The sequence below is a fragment of the Xenopus laevis genome, chromosome 9_10L (genome assembly GCF_017654675.1).
Source record: "Xenopus laevis strain J_2021 chromosome 9_10L, Xenopus_laevis_v10.1, whole genome shotgun sequence".
NCBI classification, from domain to species: Eukaryota; Metazoa; Chordata; class Amphibia; order Anura; family Pipidae; genus Xenopus; species Xenopus laevis.
This window is the reverse complement of record NC_054387.1, coordinates 103771067-103787820: the sequence shown is the minus strand read 5'-3', so window position 1 is coordinate 103787820 and position 16754 is coordinate 103771067. Positions and strand designations below refer to the sequence as shown.

General features: G+C 38.1%; 1 protein-coding gene across 1 annotated transcript in view; it reads right to left on the bottom strand.

Annotated features, from left to right (window-relative positions):
• The window catches only part of ccp110.L (centriolar coiled-coil protein 110kDa L homeolog), a 35453-nt gene that overhangs the window by 12419 nt on the left and 6280 nt on the right, over window positions 1-16754 (bottom strand). The window contains exons 4-6 of the mRNA XM_018236347.2: window positions 6803-6931; window positions 2348-3899; window positions 713-837 (exon numbers count right to left, since the gene is read on the bottom strand). Of these exons, the coding sequence (XP_018091836.1) occupies window positions 713-837; window positions 2348-3899; window positions 6803-6931 (1806 nt within the window). The remainder of the gene's footprint in view (window positions 1-712; window positions 838-2347; window positions 3900-6802; window positions 6932-16754) is intronic.

Sequence of the window (16754 nt, the reverse complement as noted above, 5' to 3'; positions counted from 1 at the left end):
AGAGAAGGAAAGGCTAAAATTAAATAAGCTTTATCAGAAAGGTCTATATACAAATACACCAGTAAACCCTCAAAGTAATTCTGCTCCGAATGCTCTGTCAAAAGAAACACTGCATTTCTTTCCATCTATTGTGTACACATGGGCTTCTGTATCAGACTTCCTGCTTTCAGCTTAAACCTCCAGGGCCAGTTTGCTCCTCTCTGCTGTAATCTGAGTCCAGAGCTATGAGTGAGCAGGAAAAGACTCAGGCATGAAGTGATGTCACACCAAGCTAATATGGCAGCTGCTATCCTAAACAAACAGAGAGCTTCTAGAGCTGTTTACTCAGGTATGGTATTTTGCAGAATACATATAGTCTTATAGCTTGTAATATCGTGGCTAATCTATTGCCAATTAACTGCTTAGGTAGCTTTCCTCCTCTTTAACTATGCAAGAAGAGGTGGGGTGAGAGCACAAAGATGTGATGGAGCAGAAGAGAGATAACAGCAATAACAGAGAGAATGTGGGTGGGAGGGAGAGCAGGAATATTATGTAGGGTTGGCAAATTTTGACAGACATGTCCAGTTCATGTCATGCATTAATAGGACTTTGCCTTTGTAATATCGATCTCTCTGTGTGGCCATACTTTCTCCATTGTGAATGTATGTATAGGATGCCAATGTGCAACTACATGCTTTGTTTAAACATTCATTACAGGCACCAAGCAAATTACCATTTTTAATTTCTCTTGCTCTCTTTCCTGTTCAGCAATCAGCAGCGACAGCTGGTATGAATGTTGTTCTTCAAGTTTTTTTCTCATATCTTCAAAAGCAAGCATCTTCTTCTTAAAATGATCTCCTAGGTCGAACAAAAAAAAATAAATAGAGAATAAATCGTTTCTTCAGCAGTGGTCCATGGATAATACAATAGCTCCCATTCACACGTATAAAGGCAAATATAAAGAGAATAATCTTTCTAAGATGTAAGATATGGCTGTCTAAAGGGCACTATATTGTGTGTATTTCACCAGCATTAAGCTGGTGAAATCAGAACTCCAGGGAAAAGTGTGTTGCTGCAGCAAGTATTGCTGCTTAATTCTGTACCAGCTTGGGAAAAGCTGGATAATGTGTCCCTGGAGTGGATGGAAGAGAGCAGGGTGGGCTTCCATCCCTTGCTCTATGTAAGGTTTTGCAGCTGGCTAAACTAGTTAGCTAGCCAAGTAATTAGTTAATTAAGGATAGATAAAAGGAGGTGTGGAGCAACACCTCAATGCTGCTGCTGATGCTTTCCCTAGAGACCTCCTGGAGTGGAGAAGGGTGAGGGACCACAGAAGGAGTGCTGGTGAGAACACCAGTGAAAGTGTAAAGCTGGACTGTCTGTTATGTGATTCTCCATGTGAAGCCAGTGGGCTGAAGGATTGTATTCTGTTGCAAGTGAAAGCCAGCAAAGCTGCAGTTTAAACTCTTCAAGGTGGTCAGTCTCCGTTTCTATGCTGAAATCTGTGCCGGGGCCTTGTGTTTCGCTACCGGAAGCTCACAAAGCATATAATGAATTATGCTCCAATTGTTACTTTGAACATCACTGGAAAGCAAAGTTTGAGTTGTGTAAGCAATTTTATTGCTAACTCCGGCTAAAATGTAAGTCACCGACGGGATGGCACTCAGCGCAATTCGTTTTCCGAAGCCACCTCACAAGGAAACTTCGGGAGACTTCTGAAAACGAATCTCGCCGAGTGCCATCCCATCAGAGATTTACATTTTAGCTGGCGGGAAGGCAGGGGAGGCAGTTTGGGGAGATTAGTGGCCCTGAAGAAGAGATTTGTCACCGGGCCACTAATCTCCCTGAATCTGACTGTGTGCCCTGACCCATCATTTAACCATTAAATAAACCCAATAATGATTAATTATATCTTCGTTTGGAACAAGTACAAGGTACTGTTTTATCATTACAGAGAAAAATAAAATATTTTTATTTAAAATTTTAATTATTTGATTACAATGGGGACTATTGGAGATATCCGTTCTGGACAACGGGTTTTTCAGATAACGGATCCTATACCTGTACTTTGTGACACCATGGTGTAATACTTGAGACAAAGATATATCTGGACAACTGGAAAAAGATTACAAGGTTTGATGTTTTAGAGAGGATCAGTCCCTAATAAAATGGTCAGTTCTTATATAAAATGCATAAACCAGATATTATTTTCAACTTTCCATCAACATTTGACCTACTATTTTTGAGATCGGACAAAAAAAAAAAAAAAAAAGTCAGATTCCAAAAACTTCCTCTGCCAGATTAATGTTTGTAACTGGTAGATCATCAACATGGAGTACAGTTACTGTTTTGTACAAATATATCTTCTTACCTAGACTACCTTTGCTGATCTCAGTAGAAGACAACTGCAGAGACCCACTCCGGTTCCTTTGCTTATGAATCCATCTCTTCTCTTGCTCCCCTGAGACAGCCGGTGTAATGTCTAAGTCTAGTTCAAGCCTACGTTTAATCTGAACATCAGACCTGTTTTCTAAAAATGGTTCTCTAAGACAGGGCCCAAGTGGAGTCTCTGTGGTTTGACTTGAACCTTGGCTCTGCATCAAGATTGGTGATGGTGTTTCCACATCATAAGATTTATTGAGTTCTACTGGTGAGGAGTGATTTATCATTTCTGGCGAGCAATTTGTTTTAATCCCATGCTGTATTATTGTATCTGGGTCCGTATGTTGATGCAATACACTAGAATCAGGCACTTTCCCAAATGTTGAGGTTGCTTTCATTTGCCGTGGCCCTCTTGCGACCACTGTCTGTTGATCATCAGTTCTAATATTTGCACTGCCTGACATATTGCCAAAATCTGCTGCAATGCATCCAGGCAATCCTGTAAGATTTGTAACAAAAGCAGCATTGTTTGTATTTAAAGAATGTCTTTTAACGGGGAAAAGACCTGCATTATAGTCATCATGCTTTGGCACAGGATCAGAAAAGGATGTTTTTTCTGCCATCTTTGGAAATTCCATTGCTTTAACATTTTCCTTGGGGCTTAAATCATACGCGTTGACTGGATAAGTAATAACTATATTCCCTGCTGATAAAGGCCTTGGACGTCTCCTGTGCATTTTTGGACTTAAACTTGGCTCTGGACTAGGCAATTTGGCATAAGATCCCGTTAGACTTTTTAGAATGTTACTTTCACAGTCAGCAAAAGAACATTTGAGTTCCTCATCCGATTCACTTTCAACAAGAGAAGATGAACCAGAGATCACAGGAAGATCTGCATTAGAGAGGGTTGACAGAGAGCTGGACAGCAAGCTCTGACCTTGGCTAGAGGCAGCTTGCAGAAGGGTATTGGATTTATTCAGCATTGGCTTTTCAATCATCAAAGGGCTGCAGCTTCTGCTCCTGCTCAGAACTTTGGCCTTCTCTTTTAAGGAGTTACTTATTTTTATAGTGTCGTTTTCTTTGTCAGAATGGCTTTCACTGACACTACCCTTTGAGAGGTTCCTCAGATGACGTCTACTTTGCTCTCTTTCAATGTACTCTCTGGACTTTTTGAGAAGGTTCTGAAGGCTCATTTTGTATGGATCTGGAGCCTCCCTAGAAACGGTTTCACATTCTGACTGTGGTGGGCTCAAAGACATTTCACAAGATAAGTCCTTGGTTTGTTCTGTGGTCGGGCTTGTTGAATTTTTTATGGGCAAACTGTTCTTTTCGACAGGTATTGCGTCCATTGAATTTGACTCTGAACTGTGTAGTACATTTTCCAAAGACTTTTCAAATTTTGTAGGCTCGTGCTGAGCAGAAAACACTGGCAAGCTGAGGACATTCGGAAGGATTGTAAATCCATTCAAGTTTTTATTACTCGGCATCTGATCAACAGCCTCACTATCTGTGAGAACATTTACACCGGGTGCCTTTTTTACCTAAATGGCAAAAAAGAGGAAAATAATGTTTAAATATTTTTTAAATATTCTCCATTTCATGCATTGCTTGAAATTAGTTGTAATCATTTTATTGCTGAAAAATAAATAACTGGGCTCATATGTATGATAATGATTCATTCCATACACATTAACTCACTTACTAGAAAATATAAAGCGGACACGCTCTGCAAAGCATAGTTCCTTTGTTCCATGCTCTAGAAACAGCATAAAGCTACGAACAATGTCCCCTATACAAGAGCTCACATAATATCAACTACACAAAAACACAAGCCGCATTATAAAACAGCCAGGTAATTTGTTGTGATGCAGTGAGCAGGTTTGAGGCAGATAAAGCAGGCTGATCACCTACACTAAAATCTGCAGGGGGCACATACAAAGCTCAGTGTTTATTGTCTCGAGCCTGTCAGCAGCAAGAATTCCCAAGCCGTACGATGGTTACCAAGGAATTGGTAGTAAACATGAGTCAGGTTCTGCATTAGTCTGTGTAACAAACATGTGATTATGCACTCAATACACCAGTGTGAGTGATGTACAATTTTCTATTACTCAAAACAAGGTTGCTTCTGAGGCAGCTTATTGTAATAAATGTAAAAACATATATGGTGAAATACTTTTAATAAGAGGAAATTTTCACATAGGTATTCTAAACCAAAGAAGCATACAAAAAGGCTGAGTGGGAGATCACAGAGAAAACAAGTGGCAATTATCCATCTAACAGTTGTGTCTCTTTTAAATCATTTTACATGAATTTCCAGGCCATAAAACACCATCAGACTGATTACACTTCTACTTTCAATTTATACCACTGTACCTTCACAAAAGCAGTTGATTTATAAATAAAAGGGGTGGTTCAACTTTAAGTTAACTTTTCTTATGTTTAGAATGTCCGATTCTAAGCAACTTTTCAATTGGTCCTTCATTATTTATATTTTATAGGGATGCACCGAATCCAGGATTCGATTCGGGATTCGGCCTTTTTCAGCAGGATTCGGATTTGGTAGAATCCTTCTGCCTTGCCGAACCTGAATTTGCATATGCAAATTAGGGGAGGGGATGGAAATTGCTTGACTTTTTGTCACAAAACAAGGAAGTAAAAAAAAAATGCTTTTCCCTTCCCACTGCTAATTTGCATATGCAAATTTAGGATTCAAATTCGGTTCGGTATTCGGCTGAATCTTTAGTTTAGGATTAGGGGGTTTGGCCGAATCCAAAATAGTTTATTCGGTGCATCCCTGATATTTAATAGTTTTTAAAGTATTTGTTTTTTCTTCTGGCTCATTCAAAGCTTTCACATCGGGGGGCATCTTAAAAAACAAATGCTCTGTAAGGCTACAAATGTATTGTTACTGCTACTTTTAATCATCTTTCTATTCAGGCCTCTCCTATTCATATTCCAGTCTCTTATTCTAATCAATGCATGGTTGTAAGGGTCATTTGGACCCTAGGAGCCAGATTGCTGAAATTGCAAACTGGAGAGCTGCTGAATAAAAAGCCAATTCATTTACAAACCACCAATAATAAAAAACCAATAGCAAATTAATTCAGAATATCACTCTCAACATCATACTAAAAGTTAATTCAAAGATGAACAACCTCTTTAACATGATGAAGCAGCACTGTTACTTATATTAACAGTGGTTTATCTTAAAGGAGATGTTCACCTTTGAGCAACTGGCAGAATACAAAACGCTTGTGTTGTTATAAAGCAGTTTACAATTCACCTTAATTTTCTAAAATAAAGTGTTATCAAGACCTTGAAGTTTCTCGTGGTGCCCTATGAGCCTTTGTGAATAAAGGGGAGTATAAACAGATCTTCCTTGCTTTATGAAGCTAGACAAACCCTCTCATTGTAACCAAATTCTACATGTTTCTACAATAAACATCAAATCTAAATCTGAACTAAAAGATGTCCGAGAGTAAACAATACTGGTGCTACTTTGCAGCAGTAATCAATTGCCTCTGCAGTACAATTAGCAATTAGACAAGGCAAACAAATCACAGTTGCAGGTTTTATTACAGGAATTTAAGTTTGTTGTGGTCTTGGAAAATAATATAGTTCAATGTCCAGCACAGAAAAAGAAATCACCCTATATTTTCAGAAGGATCCATTTGCAACTATCAGATCACCTAAAATTAGTTTGGGAAATCAGTTGAAGGGAAATGCTGAGATCAAAGGAAAGTTGTCCAGGTTCTGAAAAAATGCTGCTTATTTGTCAGTAGGGATGCACCGAATCCATTATTTTGGACGCGGCCGAACCCCCGAATCCTTTGTGAAAGATTCGGCCGAATACTGAACCAAATGCTAGGGAAGGGGAAAACCTTTTTTACTTCCTTGTTTTGTGACAAAAAGTCATGCGATTTCCCTCCCCATCCCTTATTTGCATATGCAAATTAGTATTTGGTTCGGCCGGGCAGAAGGATTTGGCCGAATCCGAATCCTGCTGAAAAAGGCCGAATTCCGAACCGAATCCTGATTCGGTGCATCCCTATTTGTCAGTATCAGATGACAGACACAAGGCTAAATGCGGAGGATAGTGCCACAATCCCCAAAAATGAACTGCTCCAAAACTGCCCCATTAAACAAAGGGATAGCACTGAGGCACAGTGATTACCACTGTCTGCAAGGAGTTTGCATATTCTCCCCATGTCCGTGTTATTCCTCTGCGTTCCGCCCACATACAGACTGGTTAATTGGCTCCTGATAGAAATGACCATAGTGTGTTTGAATGTGAAAATTATTTTAGATTGCAAGCTTCTCTGGGGAAGGGACTGATGTGAATGAATCCAATATAAATGAAAAATAATATCAACAAACGTATCTCGATGCTTAAGACGCTTTGTACTAATCAAAAAAAAAAAAAAAAAAAAAAAAAGAAAGTTACCTGAACAGATTCCAATATCTCCTGGACACGGGTCAGCAAGGATGTTTTCCTGCAGTTTTGTTTCTTCTCATTCAGCTCTATAGCCCTCTGTCGATATTGCTGCATCTCTTGCTTCTTTTCAGCAGTCAGCTGCAAAACAGGTTACAAGGATTAGAGACGCTCCACATCTATAAAATCCTCCTGAATCGATGTTTAAAAAAAAAAAAAAAATTGAATTTCTTTTGGCAGGAAATAATTTGCTCTTTTATAAAAAAAAAAATTACCTTGTAGAAGACAGAAGGGTACAAATGTGTTACATATTGTGCTTAAGACCCTTACTAGCCTTTCACTTGCTGAGCTGTGGCAAGCACTAATCAGTGAGGACATGTAGTAATTGTGAGAAAAAAAAAAAAAACTAACAAGGTAACACAAGCGTGACAGTTTGTTTACACATTGCCAGGGACTTGGACACGGTAAAGTATCAGGTAGTGAAAACAAGCCTGTTCCAAAAAGAAAAAAAATCACATAGATAATTACCTAAGCATTAATTGTCCCTTCAATTAACAGCTAAATTGCATATTTCAGAAAAAGCAAATCACAGGACATTAAGGCGCATATTTATTAAAGGTTGAATTGTATTTAACCTGAAAACTTTTAGTTTTCCAGGGTATTTTTCAGTCACAATTTAATTTTTTGGGTTAAAAATAAAAAGTTGTTTGAATTTTTCGGTATTTATTATACCTTGAAGCTGGAAATAACTTGAATCTTAAAATACTCCAGCTATAATCTGCCAAGGTCATGTATAATAAGTTGATGGCAGAGGTCCCTTGAACCATTTGAAGATGTTTGTAGCCTTCATGAGGTTTGAGTTTGTTTCGGTGGGCTTCCCTCGAAGCAAGTTTTTTCTCCGTGGAAAATGTAATCAGTTTGAGTTTTTGGGTTGTTCACATTGAATTCACTGATTCAAGTTTTTTTCCATTAAGGTTTTTTTCTTAAAATCGGAGTTGTTCATTCGAGGTATAAAAAAACCTCACATAGCTCTAAAATTAGACTTTTGATAAATAACCCCGTACATCGTTACGACTTGGCACAGCTCTGCAACATATATTGGCGCTATATAAATACATGTTGATGTTAAATAGGACTGCTTTTTAATGAACCAGCACCTAGACAAAATCTGGCCACAAATCCATGTGAACAAGAAAGAAAATGTTTCTGTACAGATCACAAGAGGAATGTTGCAGAAAGTAATAATTTCTATAAGAACAATGCGTATAATTCTGAGAAGTGGAGGCTTTGAGGTCTAAAGGTGGCCATACACAGAGATCCGCTTGTTTGGCGAGGTAGCCAAACGAGTGGATCTCTCTCCGATATGCCCACCTTGAGGTGGGCAGTAATGAATGGGAACGGGCGGTCAGATCGCGGGGCCGCATCAACGAACAGATGCGGCCGCGATCCGACAGGATTTTTTGTCCCATCCAATCAAGATCCGGCTGACTTTCTGGCCTACTGCCGTCTCGGTTTATCGGCCCGTGTATGGCCACCTTTAATCCCTTTTCTAAATATATCAAGTAAATCTTTGTTTTCAGAAGCCGACTGCTCCGTTGACGTAACGGTAAACATGTCTTTAAGACACCTGTTTGTACACTGCCTTACTATGTTTCGGCAGCCTCTATATATTTTAAGTCTTTTCAAGCTACAGATCATTGATCACATCAGTCTCAAATGCTTCAAGGCAAGTCCAACCTTTTAGGATGGCCGGAATCGTAGGAGGCTTGGCTGCTACACAGACTATAGGCAAACAGAGGTTATATACTAGCTAAAGTGCCATGGGGTCTGTATGTAATTTTTTTTAAAAATAATGCATTCGAGAGGTGGTTCACCTTAAGTTAACATTTAGCAAGTTAAAGAATTACTAATTCTAAGAAACTTTTCAATTGGCCTTCAATTTTTTTTTATATAGTTTTTTAATTATTTGCCTTCTTCTTCTGACGCTTTTCAACTTTCAAATGGAGGGGAGGGGGGGGGTCACTGACTCCATTAAAAAAAAATGCTTTGTGAGGCTTCACATTTAGGGGCAGATTTACATAGGGTCGAATATCGAGGGTTAATTAACTCTCAATATTCGACTGCCGAATGTAAATCCTTCGACTTCGAAGTCGAAGGATTTACCGCAATTCCTACGATCGAAGGAAAAATCAATTAGAAGGATTTTAATCCATCGATCGAAGGATTTTCCTTCGATCAGAAAATTGTTAGGAAGCCTATGGGGACCTTCCCCATAGGCTAACATTGGCCTCGGTAGGTTTTATTTGCCGAAGTAGGGGGTCGAAGCAATTTTTAAAGAGACAGTACTTCGACTATCGAATGGTCGAACGATTTTTAGTTCGAATCTTTCGATTCGAAGTCATAGTCGAAGGTCGAAGTAGCCTATTCGATGGTAGAAGTAGCCATATTCGACCATTCGAAATTCGAAGTATTTTTTCTTCTATTCCTTCACTCGAGCTAAGTAAATGGGCCCCTTATTGTTATTGCTAATTTTTAGGACTCATCTTTTTAGTCAGGGCTTCTCCTATTCATATTCCAGGCTCTTATTCAAATCAATGCATGTTTGTTAGGGCAATATGAACCCTAGCAACCAGATTGCTGAAAGTGCAAACTGGAATGCTGCTGAATAAAAAGCTAAAATAACTCAAAAAACAGACATAATAAAGAATGAAAACCAATAGCAAATTGTCTCAGATAAGCATTCTCTAAATCATACTAAAAGTTAATTTAAAGGTGAACAAAGGTGAATACTTTTCCTATTTTTATAAATAATATTTGGATATTTTCATTTTTTTGGTTTTGCAGTCATCAGTTGGTTCTGGGGGTTGTATCCTTTTCTTGCTAGCCTTTAGAAGAAGAGCCTTCTATACTGCCCAGTGCCTACCAACAGAGATTCAGATTTTTAGTATTCAGTCAAACCAAATATGAACCCTTTAGGGAAAGTAATAAACGTGTTTGCCACTGACCATTACAGCGACTATGTGAGCATGGAACATAGAGGAACCCAGAAATGTACAATATATATAGGGGATTGATAGTCAGGTACACGCGAATCAGCACCACGGATTCTACGATCTACAGCAGGTAAGTATAGTGTTATACCTTTAGATGTTTAATGGGGTTGTTCACCTTCCAAACACTTTTGTTCAGTTGTTTTTAGATTATTCCCCAGAAATAAAGACTTTTTTCAATTATTTTCCAATATTTATTCTTTACTGTTTTTCCAAAATCTAAGTTTAAAGTTTAACGTCCTGCCTATGGTGTTTCAGCCTGGCAGCTCAGTAATTCAGGCGCAGACTCTAAACGGTTACAATTTTGCAACATTTAGTTGATACATTTCTGGGCAGCATTAGCAACTACTGTATCAATTCTAACAGCTGCCTGTAATGAAACCCAGAGATTTTGCTCAGGGACAAAGATAAGAAATGTAACAAATAAATGTATCAATTAATAACAGTTTAAAGGGTCGGCGACTTCAGAAGGTGAAAAATGACACTTTACACTTCAATATTAGAAAAACGAAAAAGTTTTCCTCGCATAAACTCACCACTTAAATGTGTGCTTATTTATGGAAAAACTCGAATGAAAGCAATGGTGGGGAAAAAAAAAAAAGAACTCAAACAGCTCGAATTGATCAAGTTTTCGAGCACAACCCACTAAAAAAATAAAAAATAAAAATCTAACGAAGGCTAAAAAATCTTCAAATGGTTCAAGCAGTGGCGTAACTACCTGGGGAGCAGGGGGTTGGGATTGGGCCAGGGCCTGCACCCTCTCGGGCCCCCCCCCCCCGGCAGCTAGCACGCAACCATTTGCAGGCAATTCCGGGCAACTGAAGGTACATTTTTATTCACAGATGATGTCAATTTGTCAAAATTATGATGATTTTGATGGATTTCCCACACCAATTTTATTGAGCATATTGATGCCAGAGCTCTTAAGGCATGGCTTTAATTTAAATACATGCTGATGTTCCCATTGGTTAATGGATTTTGGGATCTCTGAGCTACCAAAACCTTTTGGTAAAAAAAAAATGCTTTCTAAAAGAGGCAAGGAAACAAAAAAACTTTATCTGCAAGAGATCAAGCTCAGGATCAAACTTTGATAAATCACATGACTTTTCATCACACACACACAAAGAAGTAAATATGTTTTTAACTGTGCGCTGCAAGTGTTGTTTTCTTTTACCATTCCTATACTTAATTTACATATGTAAATTCAGTACGGTATTCGGACAAATCTTTCACAAAGGATTCGGTCGGATACCAAAATAGTGGAGAATGTGGCTTTAGAGGGGTGCTTCACCTTTAAGTTAACTTTTAGTATTTCATAGAATGGCCAAAGCCACGAAATGTATCAAGCGTGAAGTATGTAAGTGCGCTTTACGATTTTATTATTTTTTTGATAAAGAGATGTTTTTAAGTACCCCGCTGGTACTCCATGTTGAAGGACTTATCTCTATTGGATTACACTTTCCGGGGAGGTATAACTGGTAGCAGCACAGCGGGTGAGCACGTACAGACTTAGGAGTAGTGATGGCCGAATTTGTCCAGTTTCGCAAAAAATTTTGCAAATTTCCGGCGAAATTAGCGAAACTGCGAAAATTTAAGAAATGCATTGAAGTCAATGGGTGTCAAAATTATTTTAATGAGCGTTAATTTCAACGCCTGCAACAATTTTTTTTTACGCACGCCTATTTTGTCCAAATGCCTAAAAGTCAATAGGCGTCCAAATAATTTTAATGCGTGACAATTTTTATGCGCACGACTATTTTGACATGCCCAAATTTTTTTGACGCAGCAGATTATATGCTGCAGTTTCGCAAATTTATTCACTGACGACGGAAAGCGGAAATTGCCGAATTTATTTGCCCATCACTACTTAGGAGTGCTGCCTTATTGTAAGATAGAATGGCCAAGTCTAAGCAACTAGAAAAGCAAATAATGGAAAAATATATTAAAAAATATATATATAAAAAATAATGAAGACTGCACATTCTATAAAATACTAAACGCAATTCGGACCCTAGCAATCACATTGCTAAAACTGCAAACTGGAGAGCTGCTGAATAAAAAACGAAATAACTCAAAAACCACAAATAATAAAAAATATTATTAAAAGTAATAGCAGATTGTCTCAGAATATCACTCTCTATATCATAAAATTAAGTAAAACTAATTGTAAATTAAGTAAAAATTAACTTAAATGTGAACGACCCCTTTAATGCTCAAATCCTAATATGCAGTTAGTAAGTTTGCTTTAAATAATTAATTTTGAGCAATATAAGCACAATGTGGATGTAGTTAAATACATATTATATTTCCGTATACATCAAGTTTTTGAAGTGACTTACTGCCCTTAGCGAAAGACAGAAATATTTAGAAAGCTCCAGTGAGCAGCAATATAAAGAATTTCACAGTCACAATTCAGATTTCGTTGCTTCGGTCCTTTGCATTTGCAATGTAAATTCTCCTCTTAACTGTTTGGAAAAGCACCTGTTTCACAACTTTCTCTCTACTATGTGTTAACCAAACGATGCTTCAGGGCAAATCCCAGGAAAGCAAAATAGCAATTATTTACCTAGTCACTTTCTTAACAAAAACACACGAAACAGTGTACAGTAGCAAATGAACATAATTACAAACTAGCAACGAGAGAGACATAAGTAGTAACAAGAAATAAAAAAATAAAAAAAGCCAGCACTCTAATAGACTAACACACAGAATAGGGCTCATTTATGACAGAAATCACAGTAGCTCCTTTAGGCTAGGGCTAGACTGGGAAAAAATCAGCCTGCAGAATCTTCTTATCTGCTAACGTCCGGAAGCCTTGTGTCGGTTCTCGACGGATTTTGGCGAAGAAGCTACTTGCAGCCATAAGTAATCTTTAAAGGCTCTTAATTACGAGCATAGAGGCAATAGAGCATCAGTGACTTTAAGCCAATAGATACTAATTTCTGGATGGTTAATCTGTCTATGAATAGCTACAGTTAAATTGGGTTGAAAGACAAAAGACCATAAAGTTGAACCCTCCAAATGAAACCTTGTCCACATACCTACACACATTCACACTAACCTCTCCATACATGCACATGCTGTAAATTATATATACCAATATCTATACGAATTGTAGATTTTAGTATCACTATAGCCTTTGATATTATACTTGTCCACGAAATCGTCCAAATAAAGGCATTAACAGAATGGCTTATTATTATAATTATAGCAGAATCAAGTGAAAAATTACTTCGTTTTCTGCAACTATATCCTATTACATTATAAGTACCGTATACACTCGAGTACAAGCTGACCCGTGTATAAGCCGAGGTACCTAATTTTACTTCCAAAAACTGGGAAAGCTTATTGACTTGAGTATAAGCCTAGGGTGAGAAATGCAGCAGCTTCTGGTAAGTTTCAATCATAAAATTGAGGGTTTCTGCTCCCATTGGAGGTGCCAGCGTCTCGTTTTTGGATGCCGGCGACCATTCTTGGACGCCGGCAAATATTCTTGGAGACTATTCTTGGACGCCGGCGACTATTCTTAGGCGCCGACGACTTTTCTTAGAAGCTGGCGACCTTTTTTGCGCTTGACCCGAGTATAAGCCGAGGTAGAGTTTTTCAGCATATTTTGGGGGCTGAAAAACTCTGTATATACGGTAGGTTTCTCAGTGGTGTACCATTGGAATTCCCATGCTCTCTGCCACCCACAGGCCACTTACAAGAGCAGGGTGGAGCAAATTCTTACTGGGTCACATCACCCTGTGGGGTGTGCTCATCTTATAGGTACACCACTTCTCTGAATAATACTTGCTACATACATTCACCCTGTAAAAAAAAAAAAAAAAAAAAAACAGTACCTTGTACTTGATCCAAACGAAGATATAATTAATGCTTATTGGCAGCCTATTGGGTTTATTTAAAGTTTAAATTTTTTTAATAGCAGCCTTGAGGTATAAAGATACATATTATGGAAAGTTCAGTTATCTGGAAAACCCCAGGTCCTGAGCATTCTGGATAACAGGTCCCATACCTATGGAATGCAGTGATTCGTATATGCATTGGACTAAACTAGTTTTACCATTTAAAAATGATTGGTGATTCACAGCCATGTCCTTTTCAATTGAAATGTTTGCGTACCTAATTGCTTCTTAGCATGCTCAGTTGGCCTACTTGTACTTTTTCAGATGACCCAGATAACAGGAATGCTTTAAATGCTAATATCAATGTTAACCTCTCCATTTCTATGGTGGGTTTGCAAGAGGTATTTATATTTGTTAAGCAACAAAAAAAGCGTTTGATTTAGCTTGAGGGCAGTATATCCCCCTTTCGACATTTGTGAATGAATAAGGCTTGGGCTGAACATACATTTTACCCTTTGTCTAAAGCACAAAAAAAAAAAAAAATAATCTGGGTTCCTTGTCTAACCAAGATCAGACAAGCCACACAGTAATTGATAATTCTGAACTATAAAATGTAGCTATTCAGGTTGAGCACCTACAGCCAGACTGGCATAACATCTTTAGGACATTATTTTTCCCTTAAGGGTCAGGCTACACGAGCAGATTCGGGGAGATTAGTCGCCCCATTGATAAATCCTCTTTTCGGGCGAAAATCTCCTTGAACTGCCTTCCCTCTGCCCTCCGCCGGCTAAAATGAAAATAGACTGCGGCAATGCACACGCGGCACTTCGTTTTCCGAAGTTTCCTTGTGAGGCTGGAATATTTATAATATTGAGGCTGGAATATTAGCAACTATTGTATCAATTCTAACAGCTGTCTTTACTAAAACCCAGGGATTCTGCTCAACAGGGACAAAGATAAGAAATGTATCACTTCAATGCATCAATTTAGAACAATTTACAGGGTTAGCGACCCCCCTCCCAGAACTGCTTTAGGGCAGAAACACAGGTGATGATTCGGGGAGATTTAGTCACCCATCGACTAAACTCCCCGAACTGCCTCCCGCCGGCTAGAATCTAAATCGCAGACGGGATGGCACTTGGATTGCTTCGTTTTCCGAAGTCACCTCACAAGGAAACTTCAGAAAACAAAGTGCTCAGAGTGCCATCCCGCCCGAAAAAGAGGAGATTTGTCGTCAGGCGACTAAATCTCCCCGAATTTTCGCGTGTCTCTGCCCTAAGCAGGTGAAAAACTTCAATATTAGAAAAACAGCCACACACAGAAAATAGAAAGTAATTGGGAAAAGTCTTTTTTTCTGGGGAACTATCTGAAACCAACTGAACTGAAAAAAAGTGTTGGAAGGTGAACAACCACTTTAACTCCAAATATTTTGTCCCAGTTAAGTGCTCTTATCCAGCTAAAGTTTGCATGTCCTAAAATGTCATTATACTCCATGTGCGGATAGTTGAAATCAATCACACTTATTAATTTCAGCTTTTTCTATTTCTAATGGAAGCTAGACCCTTTTTCTATTCATTTATACTAGGAAGTTTGTATCATATTGAAATAAGTTTCTAAATCATCTTAGAAATCTCTACCCCTATAGCCTTTAAATTGCCCCTACTGTCAGCCTTGATCATTAATTTGGTGTGTATCCTTTACGAATTGCTGCAGCAGTCACAGACACCCCTGAACTAAATGATAGTTTTCCCGGTAGCAGAGAATAGAATCAGGAAACCTGGATCTACGGTATTTGGTAATTGCATCTTAAAAGCCTGCAGCATCGATTCTAAGTTTAGGCAAGTTCACAGTCCAGTAATGTGTTTATCCTACCAGATCTCAGTAATACTAATTATGTAATAATTCTCTGTGCATTTGCAAGCAGACAGCTGTGATACATTCCTTTTATAGAAGAGGCCACAACGGGTGAAGGGTAAAGGAGTTTTTCACCTTTACATTAACCTTTTGTTTAAGGTCAAGGGCGATATTCTGAGACAATTTGTAATTGGTTTTCATTCTTTATTATAAGTGGTTTTTGAGTTTCTTTTTATTCGGCAGCTCTGCAGTATGCAATTTAAGCAGTCTGGTTGCTAGGGTCCAAATGACACTAGCAACCATGCATTGATTTGAATAGGAGACTGGAATGTGAATAGGAGAGGCCTGAATAGAAATAGGAGTAATAAAAAGTAGCAATACATTTGTAGCCTTACAAAGCATTTGTTTTTAGATGGGGTCAGTGAACCCCATTTGAAAGCTGGAGAGAGTCGGAAGACTACAAATAACAAAAAATGAAAGCCAATTAAAAAAATATTTAAAAGTAGCTGTTCAATAACATACTAACAGTTAACGGAACAGTAACATCAAAAAATAAGTGTTTTAAAGTATTACAAATATAATGCAGTGTTGCCCTGCACTGGTAAAACTGCTATATTTGTTTTAGAAACACTACTATTGTTTGAATAAATAAGCTGCTGTGTAGCAATGGGGGCAGCCATTCAAAGTAGAAAAGGCTCAGGTTACACAGCAGATAAGCTCTGTAGAGCATAATGGTATTATCTGTTATCCACTATTTAACCTGTGCCATATAGCCTTTTTTCAATTTTCAGCCATTGCTACACAGCAGCTTGTTTATATGAACTATAGTAGTGTTTCTGAAGCAAACAGATCAGTTTTACCAGTGCAGGGTAACAGTATTTAAAACACTTTCATTTTTTGGTGTTACTGTTCCTGTAAAGGTGGACCACCCTTAACACAGTCTTCATAAAATGAGTTTTAAAGAATTATACTTTCAGAATCTGAGAATGCAAGCACTCTTCACAAAAATAATTATATTTACAATAAAAAATGGAATATCCAGGGGCCTGAGTTATTAAAGGAGAAGGAAAGGTTAAAACTAAGTAAGCTTTATCAGAAAGGTCTATATAAATACACCAGTAAACTCTCAAAGTAATGCTGCTCTGAATCCTCTATCAAAAGAAACACTGCATTTCTTTCCTTCTTTTGTGTTTACATGAGCTTCTGTATCAGACT